Genomic DNA, 19,941 nt, shown 5'->3' with positions numbered 1-19,941 from the left:
TCCCCCGGCAAGGTCTCTGGGGCGCTCTCTCCTATGTTGGGCAGTGTGGAAGGAGCCAGCATGCCGGGACTGTGACCTGTTTGTGTGGGGGGGCTAGCGAGTCTGGTTCCTGGCTGGGGTGTGATTATACGGCTTACTTTTAGTAGTTCTGGATAGTGACTGCTAGGAATCTGAGTACAGAAATGGTTTTCAACAACATCCCTATCACCCACGATGCTAATGGTAGCCAAAAAGTCTCATAGGAGGGCAGAGTGTGTCCCATGGCATGCACGTGCTACTTATCGATAGCGGAGGAAAAACAGAGTCAGTCTCTGGAGAAGTCTCACAAATTGATAGTATGTGACGGAAGGATACCACAGCTTTTCCTACATTGAGAATGACCTAAACACTTAACAATACCTCCCAGTAACACTACTGTGAATCTGCAACGTCTCTACGCTGGTGATCAAGTCTATTTTTACCCTAACCTGCTAAAGCAAACGGATGCTATAGAAAATTATAAAATTCTCCTATGAAGGGGCACTCAGAGATTGTGGCTGAAACAAACACGTAGGATAAAACTATTACAGAAGTACTTCATGGAATTAATAAAAACTGGTGTTATCCAGGATTTCCTCACTATTCTTAGCATTGGTCCATTTTATGTTAATTTTTTGTAATGTCTTTACTGATTTTAAATAGTAATTTATGTATTTTCTTTTGTATTGCTAATCTTGTATTATTTTTCTTAGAGACTGTATTTTATGTTCCCCCGGCCCCAAATCCACCCAGGCCTGTGAAGTCAGTCTTACTCTCCTTAGCTTACACAAGAATAGCTTGTACATAGGATATACATTTCCCATTCCCTTGAGATTCCTTTTGTCTAGATTGAATCAATTATAAGGGAGAAAAAAAATCTGAGTCTATGCAGAAGACCATATCCATCCATAAAAGAAGCAGGCAAGGGCAGGTAATTCATTACTCATTCTTTAATTCTACTGAGTGCCTAATTGGAGTCTATTTTGTTTAAACAAGTAGCACGGCTTTCTCAATGTAGATCAATATAAAAAATATTCTTATTGCTACTCATTTATTCAAGTGGATTGTCTGATGTATGGACCCCCCTCTAGATTAATAACCTTCTTTGATACATGGCTTAGAGACTCTGTTTCAAAGAATGTTCTGAAGAGACTGCTAAGGCTGCAATTATGAACACATGTTTGAGACTTAGCTATTTCTCATAATTACACATTTTACTATCTGAATTTAAATATAAGTTCCCCTCTTATTTTGTAAGTAGAGTATTACTGTGGGGTGTTTTATTTCAAACATGCGGAGCCTTGAATCAACTTATCTCTCTCTGAAGGACACTAATTCTTTCTCCAAAATGTAAAACAATTCTAACCTGGATGGTCAGCAAACAGAATCGAAAGCCTTCTCTGCACCAGAGAGTGATTTAGAACCTATTTAAGAAAGAGAGTGACCAACCCAGGTAGACAAGACTTGAGTTTATTCATACGGTTCATTTCTCCCTTCTTGAAAGGACATTTACAAACTTGATTTCAAAAATAAAAGACCTTCTGAATGACAAATGTTCACGTTTTAATGTCAACATTACAGGTATGCTCTTTTTGTGATAAATTATCAGTTGAAAAGTTTCCAGTGAAATCTGGTATCAATTAATTTAACACTTCATATAAGAAATAATAAAACATTTATTTTCAAGTCTTACATATATTACTTAAAATAGATACAGAGTTCAATTTGTCATTTTTAAATTTTACTGCTATTTCAAGCTACCTGAAAGAAAATATCTTACTGGGAAAAAAAAAAGTTTTGTGTTTTTTTTTTTATAAGTATGACTTTTAAAACAAGCACTGTTAGAAACAGTCCACCGTCTGTTATTTAGCAATTTTGGTAGGTCAAATAATGTATGATATTATCTTGAAAGGAAAGAAATAATATTTGTTGGGCAGGTGCAGGTCAAATAATTTTTGGAGACTCTTATGCATCTTAAAATCAAATTCACGAAGTTGATGTTTTAAAGAGGATAACATGGAACATACTCATAAATAATTGCTTAGCTTCCTATGTTTTACCATTAACCTGCATGATTGAAGCACACGGAAGACAAGAGGTAAGGTAGTAACAAAATTGTACATCCGACTGTTTGCTTGATGTTAAAAATGGCTTCTCATACACATTTTCCTGTCCAAAAATATAAACTTGCTGATTTTTTCCATATATACAAGTAGCCTGGGAAATCCTTGGACTCCGAAAAGAAAAAAAAAGGGGTGAGGTATAGCACTGAATAAAGCATCAAAGTGCATCTATGTGGTTGAAATTCATCAAAGTTACGGTCGGCAGAGAAGAACTGGTCGGAGTGCGCTTCCTGAAGTCTTCCTGGTTCTGGCCCTCTGGGAAATTGGTTGGCGGCATCGAATGACTGAACTCTTCAACGTCAATATATACAAAGGCATTTTATTATTAATCAAAGAGAGGGAATTAAGAGTCATCAGAAATTACAACTTTATTTTTTTTTTTTTCATAATACATATATTTATTGCCATCATAGTTCTGCAATTGTCATACTATTAAGAGTCAGGTGGAATTCAGAGACACGTGCCAAGTTTTGGAAGTGGACACATAAGACAACAGTATAGAACTGTACATAAAATAATTACAATTTATTAAACACACTGTTTTAGCACATCCTTCATGGATGGAAATGAGCACCATAATCTTTTATGAATATATATTTTTATCTCTCTTTTTTTTTTTCTTTTTCTTTTTTTTTTCCTATAGCACCAAAGAAATCCAAATAGGAAAAAAAAAAAAGAGATGAAACTTGGGAATCAAGGATAAGGCTTTCTTTGTTTCCATCTCAGCCACACTTATCTTTTTTTTTTTTTTTTTTTTTTTTTAAAGATTTTCAAAGCTTTTGTCATGCACTTCTGCCCTGGACAAGGGCATCAGCATTTCCTAACTGGTACCTACATACGTAACAAGTTGTTTTCTATACCATCCTTCTTCAAAACTTGCATGTGGCATAAAATGGTGTTGGTGGCACCAAGGTGTATTTGCGGTTGATGTCATATGCGGTTTGTCCTACGCTTTAGCCAAGAAAACATACAGGACCCACTTCGAATCCAAACTTCTGATTCTGATCACCAAAGTCATTAATCATTACGTCGACGATCGGGACTTGATCGATTTTCGGTGTGTTGATCTCAATCACCGTCTTTTCATAGCCTTTTCTGGACTGTAAAGTTAAGCAGAAATTTTAAAAAGTTACCCAGTCATTTCACATACCTGTGGTTGGTTTCTTAAGCCTCCTGCCTGGAGGTAGGACGATAGGGAAGAAGAGACTTTAGAACAACAGACTTGCCTCTTCTGATGTAATAATGAACTCTTCTTGTAATCCATGTTGTCATACGGGGCTTTAAATTTGGAATGCTGATGACGACATGTAATATGTAGCTCTAACTACCCCAACTAGAGTACTCTCATACATCGCACAGTTGAGGGGAATCTTGTTGAATTGATAAATGCAATTTAATAGGGGAACCGATGTTGGTGATGGGTTTTACACCTACATAAACAATACAGCCTTATTATGATAGTCATCCTAATTAAGATAATTTCCTTAAGAAGAATTTGAATACAGGAACTACAATGTAAGAGGTCAAAGCCTTTCTGCTGGTGTAGATTTGTTTGGTGAATAACGATTAATACATTACGACTGGAAAAATTGAAAACACTGACTTGCTCCTTTCATGGGCTTTAGTTTGTCTTTGACTGACTTGTGGCTGTAACTTCTCCTCAGTCATCAGCTAAAAGAATGGGCTTTTCAGAGTGCTCTGTGGGTCATTTTCTTATATGGAATTGGCTGTATGTGTGGAAGAGATAGTTGCAGAGGATACTGCAACATGAGATAAATGGTAGTAGCTGTCTAAACCGGTAGCATGTAGTACCTCTAATCAGCAAGTCCCTATGGACAAAATACAGGGGTAAGAAGTCTCTGTGCTCTGAATGGTATCACGGCGAGTCCTTTATCTGTCATTTTAGAATCAATGAAATCAAGTTTTTGAATTTTTTCCCCTTCATTTCAAGAATAACTAGCTGTCATAGTATTCAGATATCAGGAATAATTCCATAAAAATAACACATCATCAAGATTACCTCCTGAGATGGCTGTAAGAATGCATCTATCAGTATGTTTCAGAGTTCTGTGTGTGTGTGTGTGTGTGTGTGAAGATCCGTGGTTTCTAATCTGTTTCACTACTCAGTGTTAAGCATCCCATATTAATAACAACACTGCATACGAGAAGTCTACCAGGGGCCACACTGAAGGCTACGCCTGCCTCGCGCCTCTGTGGACGAGGGCATGTGGGAGCCACACTCACCGCACAGCCGTCGGACAAGGCTTTGATGTGAGGGTTGTTGTCATAGGACATCTCCTCGTCGTTTGATCCCAGGAACCGCAGCGCTTTGCCGTAACTCCCGGATGACATGTCGTACCAGGCTGCTGACTGGTGACAGTGGTAGGTGAAATTCTGCCTCGCCGAGGCGGTGAGCAGCTTCAGGAATGTCATCTGCACCATGTTAATGGAGTTGCCTTCCACGTCTAAATAGGAGAGCTGGGAATAAAAGAAAATAAAAAAAAGTCAAAAGACACATAAAGACTCTTGTCCCCTGTTATGTTATGAAAGAATAAAATCCCTGCTGACGGTGAACTGCGACTCCAGCAGCACGTCAGGGACACGCAGACCCCTTCTAATGGAAGAAAGCATGTCCTGGGGTCAGACGGTCCCAGGACAGGACGCCAGGGAGTCAGGACTGCGTTCCCATTCGAGATCCTGCAAGCACTACTTATCTGCAAAAAGAATCACCGTGTTTCTATGCTTCAGTTTCTCCATCAGGAAAAAATTGCAAAAGAAATGCTTTTGTTTCCAAGAAACCTCTCTTTGCATCTGTGTATCTTTTTAAATAGAGAAAGAGTAGAACAAGGAAAACTGGGGAATCTCAGTGAAATACACTGAGCACAACAGTTAAGAGGATCTTTTATAGCTTCATAGTTAGTTTGAAATAACCCCTAGATTTTGTGAGCAGTATACAAAGAGTTAACTATTTTTATGTTGATTTCGCCCATTCCTTTAAAAATTTCACGGTATTATCTACTTGAACCAAATTTTTAATCCTGTTCCTGAATTTTTCATTTGGGGACTATCATCTTCTAAGGCATTTCCAGTCTCTTCATATTCAGCATGGACGTGTCCACTGGTCCATTCCTAGCTGTTGTCCTTACTCATCAGTGTATCACCAGCCCAAGCCTGAGACAAGACCAGTGAATGTGCTTTGAGTCAGTAAATATTTACTTTGTATTTGGAACAAAACAGTAGTCTGAATTGCAAGGTATTAAAAACTGTTTCTTTTACCGAGTTTATAAATTGTTTTATGGAGTCTAATAGAAATATCTGGGCTCAGCTGAAACATATCAATTTAGATTTTTTTAAAAAATTAATTCACCCGGATTACATTGACATGAAATCTTATTGGAACGAAGAACAAAGAATAAATTTGGTTTCAAGCAGATAGAAAATGAAATTGTCAGGGTCATAGGTACTAAGCAGATATATTCTCTATACCCGATAATTCTAACAATCTTTTTATGATGTCTATCTCAGGTACTTAATAAAATGTGTACTTTATTGATCATTTTATTTTAGTAAATTTAGTAAACTTCCTCTTTTTTTGTGACAAGAGACTGAGAGAGGGACAGATAGGGACAGACAGTAAGGGAGAGAGATGAGAAGCATCAATTCTTTGTTGTGGCTCCTTTGTTGTTCATTGATTGCTTTCTTTCTTTCTTTTTCTTTTTTTTTTTTTTTCTTTTTTGTATTTTTCTGAAGCTGGAAACGGGGAGAGACAGTCAGACAGACTCCCACATGCGCCCGACCGGGATCCACCCGGCATGCCCACCAGGGGGCAATGCTCTGCCCCTCCGGGGCATTGCTCTGTTGCGACCAGAGCCACTCCAGCGCCTGGGGCAGAGGCCAGGGAGCCATCCCCAGCGCCTGGGCCACATTGATTGCTTTCTTACATGTGCCTTGACCTGGGGGGCTACAGCAGAGCTAGTGACCCCTTGCTCAAGCCAGCGACCTTGGGCTCGAGTTGGTAAGCCTTGCTCAAACCAGACGAGCCCGCGCTCAGGCTGGTGATGTCAAGGTTTCGAACCTGGGACCTCTGTGTCCCAGTCTGACGATCTATCCACTGTACCACCGCCTGGTCAGGCTCCATTTATTTTGATAGAAAAATTTTAGACTTCTCTAAAAGTCTATATACCACAGTAGTCTAAGAGCTCTAGATAGATATAACGAGAACACAGAGGGTCCTGCTTAGTATAATTTAGAGCATCACAGCCAGTGTCCGGAAGGATATACTCTGAGCAACCATTTCGTGTGGAGGTGGTAACATACCAGTTTTCCTCTCTTAAATTCACTAAACCAGCTTCCTGGCTTCTCCTTTGGCCACGACGAAATTCTTACCTGTGGCAAAAGAACAGGGAAATCAGAAAGTAGGCAAAAAATTATCAACAGTCATGCCTGTGTAAATATCAGTCACTCTCAGGAAGATTAAGATCCTGTAGAGCTTTTCAGACGGTCGACTCCGGTGACAGAACACGACAGAGAGAGCGAAGTCTGAGCTAGACCCCGTGAACTCCCACGGGGTGGAGACTGAGCCCTGTTCTCCACGTGCTTTCCTCGCTTGAGAAACAAGAAGGGGGCGGGGGGGGGGCAGCTCCTCTGGCAAAGGCCTTCCGAGGGCTGCAGGGGACGCCGCTGGGACTCCCGGGGAACCCCTCGCCAAGGCAGCCCTCACGATGCCCCTCGGCATCAGCCAGCTGGCAGGGGCCGTCCGCATTCCATGGCCGAGGTCGGCGTCCAGGAAAGTGTCCAGCCCGCAATGGGGGCCGGGGAGCTGCGGGAAAGCCACTGGCGGGAAGCGCGTCCCGACGCCCCCCGCTGGGAAGACGGTTTGGAACGTCCCGTGGATCTGCGCTCACTGGTCTGCTCTGCGATGCTCAGCGGCGTGTACGGGTGCACAGGCTGCACTCGGGGGAATCGGCGTCACCAGCGCACGGGGAAGCCTGTGGCGGTTTCCCACCGGTCTCTGGGGGCTCGAGGGGGTTCTGCACCGCCAGATGCCAAGCGCGGGTGGGGAACAGAAGCTGCTTTGTCTCCTGTCCCAACGCCCCACCATGTACTTCTGTCTGACAGAGATCAGTGCAGGCAGAGCTGCTTGTTTTGACCTAGGGAGCTTCTGTATACCCACACTAAAGTAAGAAAAAACAAAAACAAAAACAAACAAGAACGACATACGGGCACGATTTCCCACCTGTATAATGAATGTCTGGACACTATAAGTATGCTAGTGAAAAAGATCTTTCCTTATGTTACTAATAATGAGCCTTTAGCTTTAAAGCTAGAACTCAGATACACTGTTACTTACTGCTGGGTAAAAAAGAAAAACCGAGACATAGTTTGAAGAGACTAAACATTGAAGAAGTATGTGTGGTCAGAAAACGCTCCTCTTTTCCATGAAAGAAGTGAATTCTTCATGACACGGGAGAGGTTCAGCGTCACGGACAGCCGGGAGCTGTCACGTGGTGAGAGCGGGCAGAAGACGACACGGATGCTCTCACACACGCGCGTCATCTGTGCTCCGTCAGGGAAAGCACAGAACTTCGAGAGCCAGCAGGTGCAGAAAGAGCCCATGCGGGTAAAAAAGAAGTGTTTGTTAACTCTATACATCACGTGGGAGCCTTATTCATGTTTATGCAAATGAAATGCTCTAATTACTCTGTAAAAAAAGCAGATAAATGAAAATATGACAGTATAATTTTCCAGTTTGGCTTAATATTGCAAAAACATGGCAGGAGCTGTCAACAGTCACCACCCAGACAGACGGGTACTTACTCCCTCGGATTTCTTGTCTGGGTAAATGCACGTCTCCCCACCGGACGTGAAGTTACAGTAAACTTTGAAGGAATCTCCGGAACAGCCTTGGTTAGGGTCAATCCAATATTCTCCTACAAGAGGGGGGGAAACAATGTATCATCCACAAATACATACCGGTCTAAAATCAAACGCGTCGTAGATCAAATTTTATTAATAAGGCACATAAGTATTTTTCTAGATCTTTCTTCCCACAGGATTTTCTTGTGCGCTTTTGGCGAATGTGCGTGAATAAAGAGTGACCCTTTGTCCTGTCTGCCTCGAAGCTGGACACATGCCGCCAGCCCCTCTGTCTGGACGCCCTTTTGTAGTCTGAGCATGCCGGTTACTTTTAGGTTTCAGCCTCAGGGCTGCCTCCTCAAATATGAACGTTCTTTGTATCGTGTGTCATGAATTGCATGCACTCTGGAAACAGATATACTCAACCCCAAGTCCCATAGGTATTATTTACTCCTTAAGTCATCTGAGTAGAATGACCAATATGTTTCTTCTTAGTATATTCATTGGTTGTTACCAACGATAACAGGTGATAGGATCTACTTAGCTACTTAAGCCTCTAAGATTACACTTTAGCATTACCTTATAGCAAAAACTTCTTGTAGTAGTAAATGTATTCCTTCTTTGAATGGGATCCTAAGAAGCAGGTCAGCTTTACAGACGTAAATGCCGTTTGCTATTAATGCCACTGTCTAAATGGTACGGAGCAAGTTGTATCGTGTGAATGACCATGACTGTTAATTTGGTGTTAGGCGAGTAAAGATGGTATAAATAGTGTAACACAATGTTATTCTTAAAAAAAAAAAAAAAAAACTGACAACGTGGCTTTGCTTAACAAGAATTATTGGGGGACAGATTGATGTACATGTGATGACGACTTGCATCTCTCCTACCAGTTTCCATTTGCCACTGCTGGTCTACTGTGGATTTGAGTGATGTCAGTCCACTGGTCATGAACTTGGACACCTGAAAAGCTCCTACCTCTTAGCTCAGGACTGGAAGTCTTGCAATACCGATGGCAATCTGTTTTCTCTCTTACTACTACTGTTTATAAACAGGGGAAGGACACTCCTCGTGGGTAAGCTTCTACTACGTGTCACAGAACTTGAAACACAGTATTTAACAAAAAGCATTTATAATTTTTCTGCTCAGACCACTGATAAATTCACCTCTAGAACCAATCAAAATTCTCAGGAAAAATATGCACAAGGAAATAAAAATCATCCAAGATTTTACCAACCACAGTAATCCCTCTATGTCTTTCACATTTCTTGTGTGTGTGTGTGCTTTCATGGGAATATATAATTTTGAGTTACGTTAAACATTATTTTTATCTTCTTTATTCAAATAGCATCGCCGTGAAGTATTCTTTCAAATAACATGCTGCTAGCTTAATTACTAAAATACCTTCACTCAATAATAAATTCAGTGTTCCACGGACACTCTGTTCAGTTTCTCTCTCCTTTACTCCTCGCCTGTGTCTACTGCCACCATGACCTGGGTTCGTCCAACAGCTTGATACCCAGCCTCCTGCGATCCCATCATGCTCCCTTCCAAGTCATTCCCCACTCTGCTCACTCTGTTCAGCCGTGAGACCTTCAGTTCCCTGAGGACCACCGAGCTCTGCTCTTCTGAAAAGCCTCGCAAACGTCCCCTACCCTCTGCTGGGAACACCCTTTTGACCAGGGGTCCCCAAACTACAGCCCGTGAGCCACATGAGGCACCCTGAGGCCATTTATCCGGCTCCCGCTGCACTTCCGGAAAGGGCACCTCTTTCATTGGTGGTCAGTGAGAGGAGCACATTGACCATCTCATTAGCCAAAAGCAGGCCCACAGTTCCCATTAAAATACTGGTCAGTTTGTTGATTTAAATTTACTTTGTTCTTTATTTTAAATATTGTATTTGTTCCCATTTTGTTTTTTTACTTTAAAATATGTGCGGTGTGCACAGGGATTTGTTCATAGTTGGTTTTTTTTTATAGTCCGGCCCTCCAACGGTCTGAGGGACAGTGAACTGGCCCCCTGTGTAAAAAGTTTGGGGACCCCTGCTTTTGACTTTTTGCATGACTGGCTAAAGTTACTCTCCTCAAATAGTAACATTGTTTTTAGTCGAAAATGGAGTCATCCCTTGGTTTTCTAAGTACCCAGCTTTTTTCACAGTATGTCGTAACACTATTGTTAATCCTTAGGGTTTCCCGCCTTCGTCAGGAGACAGTGACGGCTCAAAGGCATTGCCCCTCCTGCTGGTCTGTGGGTCTCTGCACGGGGGGAGGGGGGTGGGGAGGGTGCCTGGCACCACTAAGTAAATAAAAAATACGTAAGGATCATCATAATAAGTGACACACGAAAGTACAGGCAGCCCCCGGGGTGACGAACGAGATAGGTTCTATCAGTTTGTTCTTAAATTGACTTTGTATCTAAGTTGGAACAGGCACATTTACCTATAAATGCAACTTAGATGTCTGTCTTCACATTATGTTTATTTTTCGCTTTCTGTGCATGTAAATACGTCAACATTTTCAAACAGTGGCACCTGTCTTGTTAGTCACCCAGGGGCTGACTCTAGTAATTGTATGGGAATCACAGGGACCGCAGTCTGCAGTGAGCTTTCCGTTCCCAAAGTGGATAAAAAACTTTTTTTTTTTTGACTGCTCAGGTTGTAACTAGTCATGTGTTGTCCTAGAACTCAGTCCACGCCCTCACCGTCTTTTATATGTGATTTCCAATTATATATGACTACCTGAGTCAGCTGGATCAGAAGTCTGCGTCATCCTCCCTTATAAATCACTGAAATAATATTGAACTAAACATCATTTTCAAATCGACATTATGAACCTGAAGACCTTGGGCTATCAGTTTAAGTAGAGCCACGGCCAGCCACCTGTGCCAGCGGCATCTTATGGTCCTTTTCCCTGGCGGCGGTCGCTGTTTCTCAATTGTGTTCAACTGTTCTATCCGAACTGAGTTATATGGTTACGGGTGTAACTTAAATCTTTATAACTTATAAAGTGGGAAAAGCAGATCTTGCACTATGCAGAGTAAATGACATTTGCTGTCTGCAAGATGCTCAGTTACAACATTAATCATATGACCAGAAGTATAAAATAATCTTGTCTCAAGAATAAAAGTAGTGTGGCAAGGTATGTCCATGTCAGGTCGGGAGATTTAGAATTAGAGAACTGCCTGCCCCTTGTTAGTTTGGTGATTGTGTGACTTCCGTCAACTAACTTCGAGTTCTTGAAACTGCTTCCTTCTCAGAATGGCTGTGTTAGGGTTTTGTCAAATACTAGATATGATAAATTATTATTATTACAAATAAATTATACACAGTTGTTCTGGTTATCAATGAAATAAATCTTTGCTTGAAGCTCTCCTAACTTTTAAATATTCTATTCATTGGATCAAATCTGATTCAGTTACACTACTTAAATCATGTTAATTTTATTCATATTAATGTACAGTAAGTAGGCTACGGGATATAAATAACTATACAGTAATATGCACATATGTGTACACACATAAAACCCATTCTATGATCGCTATTACGAGGCAAAAAGCATTTGTGTTCTCTATAATGATCCAAAAATGATCTCATAATTTAACCAGACCTTATTTAACAGACACGCGTTTTCCAAAGCAGATCTTGCGTTACGCAGTGTAAATGACTTTTTCTGTCTATTAGATTGGAATTTGAAAAAACTGCTGGCTCCGTTTTATTGGGAGAGTTTATTAAACATTTAACTAAAAAAATTGCTGGCTCCGTTTTATTGGGAGAGTTTATTAAACATTTAACTAGAATGAATGAGCTCACATTGAATGATGAGGCGCAGCGCACTGGCTCTGTCATGTGTTACGAACGTACCGTCTGGGAAGTCCGGGTGGCTCAGCTGCAGATCTTTGCACGTCCGGGCGGGGTTGGTCTGGGTGCCCATTGGGAACTTCATGTGCTCGATGTCTTGCTTCAGGGAATTGAGGGAACCGAAGATCTCCTCCATGCCATCCGAGTAGTCAACGATATGATCGCCGGCGTCTGCCTGCATGCCCTCCGTGTGTCTTCTTGTTTTCTTGGGTGACAAGATTGGCAGAGGCTGAATGACTTCCCCGGGGGGACCCTAGAGAAGAGAGAGGAGGTGATGGAATGGCTTCCTGAGGTTGAGGATTCGGCAGGGCGTGGTTCTGATGACTGGTTGCGGCACAAGAAATCGTCGTTGGCTTAGCGTCTCAGGGTTTTTCCTTAGTCGCAACCTTGTAATAGATATTATAAACCAAGTGAATTCCTTTTTAAAAAATCTAGATACTGAGGGAAGAGCACCCATCAGAGGATTCCTGGACCTTTTTCCGTACAAGGGATGTAGCGCAGATCGGTGTGGACACACGTTATATGCCTTACTTTCTTGTGTATTAATTAGTCCTCATTTACATGCCTGCTCGCCGCAAGTAGATTGCCGTCTCTGAAGATTAAAACATTAAAACCCCACTTCAAGTTCTTGTGCTACGTCATGAGTTGTCTGTTGTGCTCGATAATAATTTCTATTACAGTAGTTCAGGTTTTTACAAACACACATTCGCTTGTGTCAAATACTTATAACTTAAATCTTTATGAATGAACAAACTTAAAAGAAACAGAACCAGCCTTGCATTTACATATATATAAGAGCAGAACTACACTAACTAGTTCATCTATACTGTTATGGGTTGACTCATGTCCCATAGAAATTCATGGGTAGGATTCTGGCATGTCAGTACCTCAGAATAAATCTCTATTTGGGAATGGGGTGGCTGTAGATAACATCAGTTAAGTAAATATGTAAGCACTGGGGTGAGTCCTATTCGAGTAGGGCTGGCATACTTATAAAAAGGGACAATTTGGGCATAGAGACGTGCAGACAAAAAGCTACCTACAAGCCAAGGAGAGAGGTCTCGCATTTCCCTCCGCGGTCCTCAGAAAGAACCAGCGCTGTGGACACTTCGATCTAGGACCTGTGGCCTCCAGGACTGTTAGACAACAAGCTCCTGTTGTTCAAGCCACCTGGTTAGTGCTGTCAACACAGCCACTCACACCCACAGAGTTTGGACACAAGCTCAAGACAGGGGACTGAAGTTTCTTCACCTGGATCTATCCCTTAGGAGTTGCGCGAAGCTTGGGAAGTGTCAGCATTAGTAGGTGGTGGTTATTATTAGTGCTTCTATTACCGCCATTCTGTGCTCTAGGGAAACAAGGCCAGCTGTCTGAACTTTTTTTCCTGTATTTCAAGTGTCAGAGATGAATGTATCTTGGAAGCATACACCCCGTTGCTTTCATGAAAATCTGACATAAAAATATATGATCGCCTTGAAAAAAATCTAAGAACAAGACGATCATAAAATAGGTATAATTAAGGTATCTTTAGATTCACGCAGCGAAACCAATTAAGAAAAGTGTTGGCATGTAGACCTGAGCATTTAATTAACGCAGGAGCGATTTCCTAGAAAGTGAGACTCGGACCGACTGTGCCTTGTCATCGTTCTCGGTGAGTTCAGAGAAGTCACTGGGCAGCCTCGGTTTGCTGCCTGCCAGGACACCACTCTGTCACCAGGCACTTACCGGAGGCCCAGGAGGCCCTGGAAGACCGCCGTCACCCTTCTGGCCAGCAGGTCCCTGGATAGAAAAAGAAAAAGGCACGAGATGAAGAGAGAGCAGGACACTGGCGCGGGCTGCACTGAGGACTCAGAAAGCCAGAGGGAGGCACTTACACTGGAGCCTTTGTTACCCTTCGGACCTTGTGGACCCTAGAGAACGCAAAAGCAAAGAACAGGATCAGAATACAGAGGATTTGTGTCTCTCCGGTGTATGTGTAAGTTGACCTTATAAATATCTTTTTTTCTTGTACTTACTGGTAAGCCTGGAGGGCCAGGTGGACCGATGGGACCGGCAGGACCTGAAATTCCCTACAGAGAGAAGCATCCAAATTAAGAGATTTTCTTCTTCACAGTTCTCCTTTTTATAGTCTGCATCACGACACGCATTGCGAAACTTAGAGCAGGGGGAACCTGTCAGAGCAGCTTCCGTTCCCCGTTGCAAACCCAAGAAATAACTTTGCAAGCTCCTCTTATTTTTTTTTCCAGTTTGCTTCCTTGTCTATATATATATATATATGTTTATATTCCTGCAGCCTTCAGAAGGATGATTTGTCACTTCCCTCTGGGGTGGGGGATGGAGGGGATCAATACATGTGAGTACAATTAACTATCAAACTATAATTTTTGCGGTTCAGACTTGTCATATTTTTAATTTCTTCTAAGGTGAAATCAATGTCCTTTTAAAAATACCGCCGACTCAAGCCGGATGAGAATAGAGATGCTGTTTCTCGCTTCCCCGGTCAAGTTTAAAGGAGCGTGTGTGCACTGGGAGGGAGGGGACCATAATGTGTCTCTTACTCACCCCGTCGCCCTTGGCTCCTGGAGACCCCTGGGTGCCGGGGAGGCCTCTGTCACCCTTCTCCCCTTGCTCTCCGGGGGGCCCGATCAGGCCAATCAAGCCAGGGTGCCCCTAGGGAAGGCAGAGAAGAGACGTCTTAACCAGACAGCCACCAAAGAATCGCACCTTCCATTTATGAAACATACAAGTAGAAAACTTAGAACTTTCTGAAGCGGATAGAGGATTGGGGCCCTCTGTGTCTACATCTAAAAGGATTCTTGTCTGTTGCCATTAAGGAAGGGCCTTCTTGAGGGTTGGGGGCTTTATGGAAGGAAATGCTTTCTACAAATGTCATCATCGGTGTCCCATTGACTGAAAGGGAATTCCCACAACTGAAAGGTCAACAGTGACCATATGTGATAATAGGTGAAGCAAACCATGGAAAATTCAGGGTTTAATAAGCATCTAATTTTGTGTGAAATAATTCAGAAATATTTGCAGTCTTGAAGTGACATTCTGGGACTTAAAAATAATTCAAAAAATATTAATGGCATTTTGAAAAAAAAAAAGCTTCTTTTCTTTAATTATTTGGTGCAACTCAGCATACACTGTGGGAGATCCAAGTATTCTTCAAAATACTGCTGTGTTTAAAAAACATAAAAATGGGCACTTTGTTATTCCCTATGTTTATTTTCTAAATAGTTATTTTAGTGTTAACCATAGGTCTTCTCCATATGATTCCCACAGGAAATACTGAGAAAATATAACACTGAATTCTGCATTTTTCACTATGACTTTGCATATTTTTTCCTCTATAAATTCACCTGGAGAGCGAAGGACTGACAGCTTTTTCCTTGGTTAGGACGGTGAAAATAGTCTTTGAAATTTCTTCACAAGTGGTTTTAATCACAGAATTACTGCATCTGCTATTTAGGATATCAAAGTTGTTATAACACAATGCTTTATTCTTACCTTCTCCCCCTTGGAGCCGGGGTCGCCTTTGAGACCAGGTAGTCCGGGAGGTCCCTAAATCATGAGAAGTAATTAACACACACAGAGTAGGTATGAGTTAGAGAAGCATCTCATTACCCACACGGCGGCAAGGTCAGTTTTGGTAATTTTGCTAACTTAATATCAATATAGTCATGATCAGCATTTATTTTTCAGGATTCTAAACAATTTCATGTTTAAAACTCTAAGGTTTAATAGGTAACCATAATAATAAAATATAATAATTTTGATGAAATAAACATGAAATCAGAAATAATGGGTTTTTTTTTCAGTTGGGAAGAATAAATGTTTTATTATACTCATTGTAGAAGCAGGGGATTCCAAATAAAATATATAGTCAATCCAATATTTTCATGCTAAACTCGAATTCAAAGGTTACGATATTTCCAGTAAAATTAAAAAGAAAAATCTCCATATACTTTTAATAGTCAAATGACCTTTGAACTTCTAAGTAAACTGGGAAGATAGTGTCTTCTGTAATTACCGAATTAAATCTGTTACTTCAGTGACTTGTAAAATTAATAATAATGTAATATGACTTTTTTACATATCATCCATTTTAATAATTCAACCTTTTTTATAGTCCAAGGATATGGCATTTATCCATTTGTGCTAACTTATGTTTATGGAAATTGCGGCCTGACTTTAAGTGACTAAGGCTTTAGTCCTTATCCCTAACCCATGGAAATATATATATATATATATATATATATATATATATATATATACTGATGAGTTCCTAGCAAACATTTTAATGTAAAGATCTGTGTACTCCCAATCAAAGGCAATGCAAAATAAGATCGTTGTTCTGAAATTGCGATGAGTGAAACTACGCAGGCCACAGATCCTGTCGGACGTTTACTGACAACTGACAGATGGCCAGTAGGTATGGGACCAATGAAACATGGCCAAGAAAACCCTACCCACTCCCCACTACCACCCGCCACAAGTGAGACACCAGGACACAAGGGCAAAATATTCCCACGGTTCCGCTATGAATTAGAATTACTTAGACTGAGTTGAATTCCTTGAATTTTAATTTCTATAACGAATTTTAACGTGGCTCTTAGAAAGCCAATTGTGTTAACTTGTAACAAGCTGTATCTTCATGAGTCTTCATTGTTGTATCTCTATAAGAACCCGCAGTGGACGTTTCACTCTCTTCCTGGATACTATGTGTCTTCGGTAGGAAAGAACACATTATGTCCCAGTCCATCATTTTTGTGAATTTAAAGTATTAATGGATTGGATCCAAGTGGCATGATGTAGTATAAAAATTAGGGGCTCGGAATAGGCCAGACTGGAACTAGGAGCCAGCCTCTCTGATTAGCAATTGAAATCAGTTAAGCAGAGAGCTCTACAGTTAAGCAGAGAGCTCTAGCTTTCTCCTCTGTAAACCTAGGCTTATAACTCCTATCTCAAGGTTTCTGGGAGATGAAGTAGATGGGCCCCTCCCATTCCTGTTTCTCCAGTCTCATCCTCAAACTTCTGGGGAAAGAAAGCATCTTGTTAGTATAAGTAGTGCGGTGTAACAATAGGATTTAGGGCTGGTTTTTGTTTTTGTTTTCTTTTTTTTTTTTTTTACAAAGACAGAGAGAGAGTCAGAGAGAGGGATAGACAGGGACAGACAGACAGGAACGGAGAGATGAGAAGCATCAATCATTAGTTTTTCGTTGCACATTGCAACACCTTAATTATTCATTGATTGCCCTCTCATACATGCCTTGACCGCGGGCCTTCAGCAGACCGAGTAACCCCTTGCTAGAGCCAGCGACCTTGGGCTCAAGCTGGTGAGCTTTTGCTCAAACCAGATGAGCCCTCGCTCAAGCTGGCGACCTCGGGGTCTCGAACCTGGGTCTTCTGTATCCCAGTCGGACATTCTATCCACTGCGCCACCGCCTGGTCAGGCTAGGGCTGTTTTTTTAAGGTATAATTATATTTGTTTCAATGTATGAATGAATTTGAAACTCTCTGAATACTCCTATGAAAGTGGATACTTTCCCTACAGCATCTGGTAACAGTAGATTAAAATTATTTTCATGGAGAGTCTGCATCGTTTTAAATTAACACACCCAAGGGTATTCTTCCAATAGGGAGATCATTATCCATCCCTAGATGTACATTGATGTCAGTTCAGTTTCGATTCTCTTCTGTGTAAACATAAACAATCATGGCTCTTCGTTAAATCTCCGAGAGACGGCGAGGGGACTTCAAAGAAGTGACCAAGTTCACTTTCAAGTATGTTCTGCTTGAAAGGCTGGGCTTTGACAGTGGGCTTTCATCTAGTTTAGTGATTTTCAATCAGTGACATAAGAAGTTTTAAAGCATGCTATTCCTGACTCTTTAGTCAGGGGCACGGACCTCTTTTCCTGTAGACTGTCAGATGAAAAAAATGACAACAGGCAACAGAGCAACAGCTGTCTGGTGTGAATGAATCAAAACGGTACCTATTTTTTACTTTATTTTTTTTGTCAGATTAGCCAAAAATGTATTTTTTGGTGTGCTGAAGAAGTTTAGCAATTAGTTTACATGTCCCCTGAGATGAAAAAAAGGTTGAAAATCACTGATCTAGCTTACTGACATACCTTATCACACTGCATCTCAAAGTGTGGTCCTCAGACCACATTAGATAATGTGACTTTATTAGAAAAGCACAATTGTGGGCGTCATCCTGAACCCCTGCAGTTAGAGCCCAGCAGTCAGTTTCACGGGTCTATGCTCACTGAGGTTTGACACACAGGGCTCTCTGGCATTAGGTCCCCAACCTACTTAGACTAATATGCAAATCAGAGCAGCGTTAAGGATCTCATGTATGTGAAAATATCATAGAAACATTACCTATTGACCCGTACTGACTTCATCATGTTAAAACTAAGGGACAGTATTTTGCATCTCCTCTTTCTGATCTCATCAGACATGCCCAGTGAATCATTAGTTCAGAAAAGAACATCGCCCAGTCGCACGTTTTAAAAGGCTTTCCAGGTTAGAACAAGCTGGCAGAAAATAAGCATGACAAAGTAGCTCCGATCACGTCATTGCACGAAAGAAACATAACACTGGGGCCAGGAGCAGGGAACATTTAAGGCTGTTGTTAAAATCGACATGTGTCCGTTGAAAGTAAATCCATTCTTTAGATCGAAAATAAGAAAACTAGTTAAAGCGGCCAGATTTGTTTCTTTCCTCGCTTCTCATTTTACACGCAAACTCTTTCAGAAAAGGCAGTACACCTTGTAGAAATTTTGCTGCAAATGAGAAAACACAGGTTGTTGCTGGCTGGGTATCCAGATGCTAACCTCTGCCTCGAGCCCACCGCTCATCAGCTGGGTAATCTTGGATCATTTACTTACTATCTCCGAGCTTCACTAATAGAAGCATTTAAATAATAATAACCCTAAGTATTGCGATCATGATGGAAAAACCAGTCCTATAAAAGCACTGCATTAGCTGTGAAGTACAATGTAAATATTAATTATGATTCCCCTCTGCTATGGCTCTGGTGGTTATCAATCAGTCTTCAAACAGGACTATCAAAAATGGCAAAAGGGGGAAGAACTACTTGGAATTCTAGTTGCTCAGGATTAATAAAAAAAAATCAGACATTATTGTGTTTCTAATGCATTTTAAATCATTCCTATAAATATTATTCATGAAGGAGTTAGAGGAAATTATTATTAATTCCTCTAAGATAATATTCTCTTAAGAAACTGCAAACTCTAAAGGAGGAATACGGCGGAGCCGAATCGGTTTCTTAATCATTTTCATCAGCGGGAAACAGGAAATGGGGGAAGATCCGATAGGAATAGTAGTTATAAATAACCCTTTGAATCTGGAGCCTATCAAAAATACAAACTGCATATGAAAATGTTATTCCAAGTAGACATATTTTCTATTTCCCCTTTAGGATACTGTAAATTGATAAGCCCTAGGGAAATACATAATTCATAAGTAATAAAGTGAGAAGGAAAACAGGCATTCCTAAGTGTCTAGAATCCACAGTCGAACATTTTGCCCTGAAGCATTATGCTTTTGCAGAATATTTGCTTTGATACGCATCTCAAAACTCTAGTGCATTCAAGTTTCAAGAAACCGCAGGTCCTAAACTTTATTTAGAACGCGATATTGTGAAAGAGTACTTAATTTGGTAAAATAGCAAACGTTCTGTTGTTTAAACATGCTTAATCATTAGGGACTGCTACACAGCTCAACCTGTTTACTGATAGTTCTAATGTAGCATTAAAACACAAATCAAACCGCAATTTAGTAACTTATCCTGCCATGTATTCAGGCATTTATGGTTTGAAAAATAACGCTATCAGACCTTTTATGTATCAGTCCGCGAACAGATGGACTGTATGCTAATACTAGGATACACTTGTCCAAAGATAAACACTGAGCAACTTTTCAGCTATCTACATTAGAACAAATAAAATAAAAAAAAATACAAAGCAAAAATGAAAGCTTAGAACTGAAACAGACGTGCTGATCCTGACTTCAAAAAGGAAAACAATTTAAACATCATACATAACACCCATGATGGAT

The 19,941-nt window shown here is 40.9% G+C and overlaps 1 protein-coding gene across 2 annotated transcripts in view; it reads right to left on the bottom strand.

The window, feature by feature from the left end:
* Nucleotides 1–1,868: 1,868 nt before the first annotated feature.
* The window catches only part of COL11A1 (collagen type XI alpha 1 chain), a 188,983-nt gene continuing 170,910 nt past the window's right edge, over nt 1,869–19,941 (bottom strand). For both annotated transcript variants that reach the window (XM_066352706.1, XM_066352707.1), the window contains exons 58-67: nt 15,364–15,417; nt 14,416–14,523; nt 13,869–13,922; nt 13,728–13,763; nt 13,579–13,632; nt 11,857–12,106; nt 7,959–8,071; nt 6,459–6,527; nt 4,386–4,619; nt 1,869–3,241 (exon numbers count right to left, since the gene is read on the bottom strand). In XM_066352706.1, coding sequence (XP_066208803.1) covers nt 3,095–3,241; nt 4,386–4,619; nt 6,459–6,527; nt 7,959–8,071; nt 11,857–12,106; nt 13,579–13,632; nt 13,728–13,763; nt 13,869–13,922; nt 14,416–14,523; nt 15,364–15,417 — 1,119 coding nt within the window. In that variant the 3' untranslated portion in view covers nt 1,869–3,094. The remainder of the gene's footprint in view (nt 3,242–4,385; nt 4,620–6,458; nt 6,528–7,958; nt 8,072–11,856; nt 12,107–13,578; nt 13,633–13,727; nt 13,764–13,868; nt 13,923–14,415; nt 14,524–15,363; nt 15,418–19,941) is intronic.

Source organism: Saccopteryx leptura, chromosome 11, assembly GCF_036850995.1.
Source record: "Saccopteryx leptura isolate mSacLep1 chromosome 11, mSacLep1_pri_phased_curated, whole genome shotgun sequence".
NCBI lineage: Eukaryota > Metazoa > Chordata > Mammalia > Chiroptera > Emballonuridae > Saccopteryx > Saccopteryx leptura.
Note: the sequence above shows the minus strand (reverse complement) of the source record. Positions and strands in the feature narration are given on the sequence as shown.